Raw genomic sequence first — 7,961 nt, forward strand, 5'->3', positions numbered from 1 at the left:
TTCTATTTAAGTTTGGATTTTGGTTTGTTTTTCTTATTGCAGTTTTTTTTTTGAGAAAGGTTGTTATTGCAGTTTCAAACTTATTTATCAAAACTTTAGTTAAAAGATAAAAAGAGAGTAAAATCCACACTTCCTATTATACAATTCACTTATCCACACTCATTCTTTCTTTTTAAAAATGAAATTCACACCCAAAATTTTATCTTTATAGAAAACAAAATTTAAGATATTAAAAATAAAAATGAGTGTTTTGTATAATGAGGAGCGTGAATATCACTCTCGTAAAAGTATTGATAAGCCATTGACCAGCATTCAGAAAACTTGAATCCTGGCTTACTGCAATGAGACAAGGTTGAGACAACTAAAATGCAGGAAGTTTCAGAAATGGTTGCTCATTGCTTAGTTTCTCACAAGAAAAAAATTTCCTGATAATTTATAATACACGACCAAAGCAAATTAAAGCCCAAAACCTAATTTGTACATCGCTTCTTATCAACCTGTGAAATAATTTCAAGTCACATTTTGTGAAACACAGTTGAACCATGTATGGGAAACATGTAATAGCCAACTATGGGAAACCAATCTACCCTATCCATAGCAGCACCCGCAAGGCAGTATTAGCACTTGTCCTGCCCCGATTCACCCCCAAGTCTTCGACGTATGTCCCTCCGTAAGATCTCAGCGTATTCCTGCACAAGTGGAAAAGAGAACTCAATTATTTAAGACATGTCAGGGCAACCCTCAATATTAGCACATGTGCAATTTTCAAAGCAAAGAATACATACACTGGAGAGACCCTCGTCCCTGCACAACTCATCCACAAGTTCTTGTGGACTGCTTCCTCTGCCAGATAGCTGAACTGAATTTTCAACTACAGCTTGAAAAACATCTCCCGGTGCATTCAGCTGCCCAATCCTTTGAACCACTTGTTGGAGGTCAATCTAGACAGCATGAAGAAAACATACAATTACAGAAGAAATTACAACAGGAATCGGTATTGTTTAAAACAAGGACAAATCATCACCTTACCTAGATCAATTGATTATAAACCACGAAAGAAAAGGAAAGAGGAAAAAAAAAAAAAACCTCTTAATAGACTTCGATGCATCAAGATAACTACTAATAACTACTGAAGGGAAGTCAATGCTAAAAATCCACCTCATTATCATCTCTGTTGAGACTCCTCTCGTTGTACAGTGACTGAGATCCCATGACAGGGGGTGGCTGAGCGGGAGAAGACCCTGCCCCTAGGGCACGAGATACAATGGGCATCATCTGTTGGAACATCCTCGACATATCAATTCCACCACCTTGGCCTCCTCCAAGCCCAGCAAACAAGTTTCCGAAATCTTGGGTGTCAACCTGTTCAGTAATCTGGTTGACAGCATTCATCATCTGCGGACTCTGTGTAAAGTTCTGCAACATATTCCGCAGTGCATCAGGAGAACCCACCCCAGTTTGCTCCGAAACACCTGACAACAGACCATTTAAGGCAGGACTCTGCAGGACCTGAGACATCACACTTCCCATATCAACTTGGCCACCAGGACCTTGCCCTCCCAATGATCTACCATCTCTAACCTGCCCAACATTGGGGACTGTTTGCCCTGCAGGAGTATCACTTGTGCTCAACCTACTTCCAGCAGTATTACGAGTTGCAAGAGACTGCAAAAGTTGTTGGCCACTTGTTACTTGCTGATTCTGATTGGAGGAAGTGCTGGTTGTTCCACCATCACCATTCTTCTGAAGAGTCTTTAGCTGCCTGCCTTGTCTCTGATTGGATAAAACAAAGGTAAGTGGATTGTAGTGTTATTTTTGTTTGAATGTGAAGGAGCTCAAAACAGCACATCTGTAACACTAGATCCACTTAATAGCATCTAACCAAAACTATAAGAGGTGAAAATGCCCGGGACATCATATATTTATAAGCATGGCTTATATTCTCACTCACACTCAAGCTCACAGGCGGCCAAACTAAGCAAGACAAGTGAATCAATTATATTGGGTGCCATGGAGAAAGTGTAATACTTGGCCTAAGACATAGATCCTTGCTCCCACTATACCACCAAGTAAAAAATTAGAGCATCCAACTGACGTGAGTTAAAGATAAAATCATGGTTTATTTGTGGCAAAATCAATTGGGCAATGGGGTGAAGTAACGCAAGACATTATATATTATATATGTTATCATGTAAGACTTAAAATTCCTAATCTAGGAGTCTATATATCCAACATCCCATGTGATATGGCCGAGTCTGGCAACTATAATAACTGCTCAAATATACATCCAAGTAGTCAACTTGCCACAAAACCAGTGAATGCCTAGGGAAATTATTGTGGACTGTAATGCAAAAGTTTTATTCCAACTCATTTCCTGCTGAAAGCAAGACCGCATACTGCAAAATAATCTTACCTTACGTTCCAACATTCCAAGTCCTAATCCAAGTGGAACAGCTTTTGCGCCCTCGGTCTTATCCTGTTTTGCAGCAGTTTGTGAAGCATTTCCTTTGTCATCTTCAGATGGCATTGGATTTTGTCCACTTGAAAGAGAATCTCTGGTTTGGAATCCTGAATCATCTCTCAAGGGAGGTACACTTCCTGAAGCCTGATAATTACCAACTCGTCAAATTATGTTGGGCCTGGGATTACCCATGCATGTAAAGTCAACAAAACAGCATCAAAAAGATTGATATACAAATGCACAGAAAATACCTTCTGAACTTCACTTTCAGATGTGGAACCAGGTAGCGACGCATTAGATTGCTGACCTCCGTTCACATCTGAATTACTGAGCTGCTCATTCCCTGAATTATTACGTGATCCAATTCCAGCAGATGAATTCTGAACATTGGGCACCGCTTGACCTGATTGTAGGGCAAACAAGCTAGTCAGACTAGAATAATATTATTAATTCACTGGTATATGAAGTAAAAATGACTAGCTACCTGATTGAACTGCATCATTTCCTTGAGCATTACCGACAAAGTTTCTAATCTGTGAATTAAGTTCAGCAACGATGGACGAAAGAGAAGAGTCTGAACGCGGCCGTGGAACAGATACACCTGAACCAGGCTGTGATGCACTGGAAGTTGCAATACCAGTTTGGGATGATGGGATAGCAGTAGCAATAATATTTCTCACTGGCAGCACTCGAGCTGCACCTGAATCCCTTGACCCAGGTCCATTACGATGCTCTCCCTGCATCCCTTCCCCATTACTTCCCCTAGCACCAAGTGCAGAAAGTGAGGTACCTGATGATACAGAAGGTTACAGTGACACACAAAATGGTACAGGTGCAAATCAGTCATAAAGTTTTGCTTACCAGCATGTATATGAATGTTTACATTCCTTGGAGCACTTCCAATGCCAACAGGACCAAAATTCATAGGATTCGACAGGGGTACAGAAGCACTAAAAGGGGAGCTTGTTTGATAAGGAATAGGCTGCAAAACAACAGAGATTAATATGCTTGATTGGCATCTAAGCTGCTTAAACTTTTCAAAACAAAATTACCTAAAGTTCAAAGAAAGCATAAACTGACAAGAAGTACAAAATGCAGTGTCAAATTGACCAGAGTTGATGAAGTAAATTTGAATATCACATATCTTCCTCTAATCCTCCTTTACATTTGATATATTCTTATTGACAAGTTTCACTCATGTAAAGAAAATGAATGCCTTCTATAGGCATCAACGAACCTGCACCATTATGGGATTAGGCCCTGACGGGGAAATATAAACTGCTGGCCCAGCATTAACAACAGCTTCTCCCTGTAGGTCATCAGCCACAACTGTAAATGACTACACTGTTCACATCTATATATCAAGTCACTGAGATACAATTAGAACTTACAGGAGATTGTCCCATGCGAAGTGTCCAAATTGTCCGGCCCAGCTCAAGAAGAAGAGCACCTAGATGTTGCATTGCAAGCCCTACTTGAATAGATTCTGTCTGAATTTGGCCCCTTGCAGAGGGATCAGAAGATGCTCCCTCTTGTTCCAAGCGCCCTGCAATGTGCTACAAGTTGTAGCAAATGACAATCATATAATCAACTAAGTCATACCCTAAAAAACTTATGTTCTATCTGCATATCGCCCATACATGATATTTTATTACAAGAGAACATTTACAATAAAAGTTCAATAGAGTAAAATGCAAAAGTAAAAGTCTTCTAAGTATTTACAGATAGTGCAGAAGCAGCATGACTGCTGAGAAGTCGTTCTGCATTGCGAAGAACAATGCCCAAGGCTTCAGGCGTGGGCAACCCCTGAGCATTGGAAGGTAAGTTCACCCTTGGTAGGTCTCCTGGGTTTGTTGCTGATATATTTTGTTGGTAGCCTACATATAAAGCATAAAGCAGTTAGCAGGTGCCATTAATTTCTACAAAACAATAACAGAAGGTTTTGGTGTACCTCCATTTTGTGATAATGCCCGCTCCATGAGGTTCATAAACTCAGAGAGAGTGTTCAAAGCGTCCGGAATTGGCTGAACAGAAAACAAAAGGCAATAAGCAGTCATATACATGTCACAGTCAAAAGCAAGCCAAAATTAAGCATGCCAAAGACATTTAATAATACCGTATTTAGTGAAGGAAAGGGAGATGCTCCAGCAGCAAGGGGAGTTTGCAGAAATTGAGGCAAAGTTTGAAATGGCTGAGAAGAAAATGTCAGTCCAGACTGTGCATTATTTCCTCCTCGAGTCTGACTATTTGCATTACCATGCAACCCTTCTGTTTCATTTCCTTGAGGAGACTGACCAGGATTATTTGGCTGTTGGGAAAGAGAAAAAAAACTACATAAGTTCAACAGATATGAGAATTTTTATTATCCTTTTATGGAGCTATAATCTTTAAGCACTTACTACCCTTTATTCACTTTTTGGCTTTGCAAGATAACAACAAAGTCTAAGAATAATTAACTCAAGTACCGGGGCCTAGAGAAGTTGTAACTTATGCTATCTATATTGTACAAACTGAGAACTTACAAACAATGTACAAGCCTATTAGACATCTATGGGTGTAAACTTGTAATTGAGAAAAATGCATTGCTCACCATAGTAGACTGTATGTTGCCATTAACATTAGTTGTAGCTTGGTTGCCAATTCCAATAGAATTCAAAACTGCGCCAATGACCTACCAGAAAAGAAAAAAGAGAAAAACAGAGCATCATTTGCTTCTGAAAATACTCCTACAAGAAAAACTGCTGACAGTTTATGTAGAGCCAATCACTTTTACAATGCAAGAAGAAAATACTAACCCGACTAAGATCTGGGGCCATGCCTTCACCTTGATCTCCAACATTGAAGGTCCCAAGAACTACACTGTGTGAAATCTGCCCTATGCGACCACGAGGAGCCCCATTACCCTCATTTCCTGCCAAATTTGATCAAGAATACAGTAAGCTTATCTAATCTCATGGGAATACTCTGAATGTGACCAAAAAAATTAAAAGAAACAATTCCTCGCTCACCAGCATTAGCGTTAGGCTCAGCAGAACTAGTACCAGATGAAGTTTGTGGCTGGGATGGCTGCCTCACAACTAAGTGCAATGTATGCCCATTTTCCAAATCTAAGAATTGTTAAGGATCATACACTGAAATTCATAATAAATATGCAAGATGTGTAAGACAAACTCAACTTCCGGACCAACATGGACGTACTTTCTATCAAAAAGTCACGAAACGCACACTACAGAAGTCCCAAAAAAATATATTTGTTATTTGTAACCAAACGATGAGATCAACAACACTTATCTGTGGATGAATACCTAAAAGAGTTTAAAGATAGAAAAAGTTTGAAAAATAAAAAATATAAAACTGTGAAGGAGGCTTTCTATGTCAATATTTGTTTTGGTATTACACAAAAAGTAGCCAACTTTTCTAGTCCATGGCTTTTGTTCCGTGGCGTCTCTGATCAATGAAAAAGTTCCTTCCAAATTTTCATTTCTTCAAATAATATAGAATTAGAAAGTAAAGAGTTAAACACACACATGCACACTTACACCAGAAACACATGGTTTTTCACAAGGAAAACCCATGCAAAATACACATATAACAGATTTAGTGTGTACTAAGCATAGTTTTTTCAACATTCGTAATAATAAGTATTAGAGGATAATGATTGCTGGAAAAATCATACCAATGTCATAAATCTCCATGTCCAGTTATATTTGCATGATTAACTATATAAATCAAAAACAAAAGATCAACATTTGAAATAGTAGGATACGATACTCGGAAAGGGGATGATCATCCTTGAGCACCTTTCCCCTGAAAATCAACCGCTGCTGACCAACTGGGACGCCTGTTTGGTCAGCTATTTTTTCTTTGAACAATGACACTAGCATCTGAAACCAATAATATATAGTACAAATACATTAGAAACAAGTCTGAAGAGGTCGTAATGCAGTCATGTAGCTTCTAGAAACTATTTCACTCTTTGAAAATTGCAGAATATGAAGTGAATACTTAATAAAACAAGAAAAGCAAAGATGCAAAAGGAAGACCGAAGCTCACATTTTTTTCCACTTGAAAACTGTATATCTGCGACTCTAAAGTCTTGATATTGATCTCAACAGTTGAATCAGAGGTCTCCTCAGAAACATTGCTGGGACCAGAGCCTTCATTTGAGTACTGATTTGCCATGCTAGTTAAGAGCAATGAACGTCTGAAAACAAAGGGTGTACCGAATCAATACTGTCATCATTAAATGACATATTACCGAAGACTAGGAGCACACTAAACTTTATAAACAAAATACGTAGAACCAGATGTCTAATTGTAAAGCTAAAAGATCAGAAATCGCACCAAAAAGTTTGTTCCATGGTTACATTTGGAAAGGAAAGCAATGTATATTACGTCAGACGTAACGTATATGGCATGAAATGTGCTGACAAGGCATTGATTCATTAAGTAAATAATTAATAACAAAGATGTAACATTTCCAATAACTTCCATTTCTGTATGCGATTAAAGGTTTTAACTTTTAAGCAACTCAAAAGAATATGTCATGAATTAAATTCGCCAGCCTCCAAGGTATGCCCGGTTTTGAAAGGGCTAATATGTAAAAAATAAAACAGCAACCAAATTGTATCTGAAATGATCACGAAAAATCTCCTATCTTTCCAATTTCAATGGCAGCATATAAAAACATATACCTTCTCTTGTTAACTGCTCATTGTACAATGTGTTTGGAACAGCATCCAGTTTGATAAGCAAAGACCATAAATCAGACATGTCCATAGCGAAATTGAATGAATACAATGCGAAATAGAATCATTCATGACACTATATTGAGCTGAATCCTGAACAATATCGAGAAAAAAAATTGCCCAATGACAGATAACAATCCCAGATTTCTAGGGTTTTCTAGTCAAACCCTATAAGACTCCATTCGATTTCATTGACTTGACCTTCAAATGAACCCATTCACGAAAATTAGCATCAAATTCCGATGTAGCCATCAGAATGAAAATTCCACAGGCTATGAAATCATATACTCAGAATGAAAATTCCAAATTGTAGAGCTAGGGTAGACAAATCGAAGCTAATCTACTTACCGGAAAATCAATTCAACGGCGGCGTTTCAGGTGAAGCTAAATATGAGTGAAAACCCGTATCTGCGATTCCGATATTTCCTTTCTGTGCGCGCCGAGATTATATAAACTGTGGAGGGCGATGACTAAAATACGTAGTGGCCTACAATCCAATGCCTAAAATTTAGAAAAACCCAAATTGTGAACTTCGGGAAATTTCGGGAAACTTCGGGTTGCTGTAAAGCAGATGCGCTTAGTATTCGTTTCGAGTCCAATTCTTTTCTGAAGGTCCATCAATTTTGGTTTTATTGATCAAAGAAAATTATTTTGATATAAACGAATGTTTTTTAAAAAGCTATTATTTTTCGATTATTTCATTTGGGCTTCATTTGTTTGCCGTCCGACCTGTGCCTCTCTCTCTCTTTTCC

At 38.4% G+C, this 7,961-nt stretch overlaps 1 protein-coding gene across 2 annotated transcripts; it reads right to left on the bottom strand.

The window, feature by feature from the left end:
- Positions 1-367: 367 nt before the first annotated feature.
- On the bottom strand, positions 368-7,854 carry LOC133740456 (ubiquitin-like domain-containing protein CIP73). 2 transcript variants are annotated; one of them, XM_062168415.1, is made up of 19 exons: positions 7,558-7,854; positions 7,156-7,410; positions 6,515-6,665; positions 6,228-6,345; positions 5,470-5,568; positions 5,257-5,372; positions 5,052-5,132; positions 4,578-4,769; positions 4,413-4,485; positions 4,184-4,338; positions 3,853-4,017; positions 3,699-3,770; positions 3,323-3,443; positions 2,946-3,251; positions 2,713-2,864; positions 2,414-2,605; positions 1,159-1,773; positions 786-941; positions 368-689 (listed from the first exon to the last, which is right to left on the bottom strand). In XM_062168415.1, exons 3-19 carry the CDS (start codon positions 6,641-6,643, stop codon positions 618-620), a joined length of 2,814 nt encoding a protein of 937 aa, XP_062024399.1. In that variant the 5' UTR covers positions 6,644-6,665; positions 7,156-7,410; positions 7,558-7,854; the 3' UTR covers positions 368-617. The 2 variants fall into 2 exon arrangements, with proteins under 2 accessions (XP_062024399.1, XP_062024398.1); XM_062168414.1 differs by lacking the exon at positions 7,156-7,410.
- Positions 7,855-7,961: the final 107 nt, after the last annotated feature.

This window comes from Rosa rugosa, chromosome 3 (assembly GCF_958449725.1).
Source record: "Rosa rugosa chromosome 3, drRosRugo1.1, whole genome shotgun sequence".
Taxonomy (NCBI): domain Eukaryota; kingdom Viridiplantae; phylum Streptophyta; class Magnoliopsida; order Rosales; family Rosaceae; genus Rosa; species Rosa rugosa.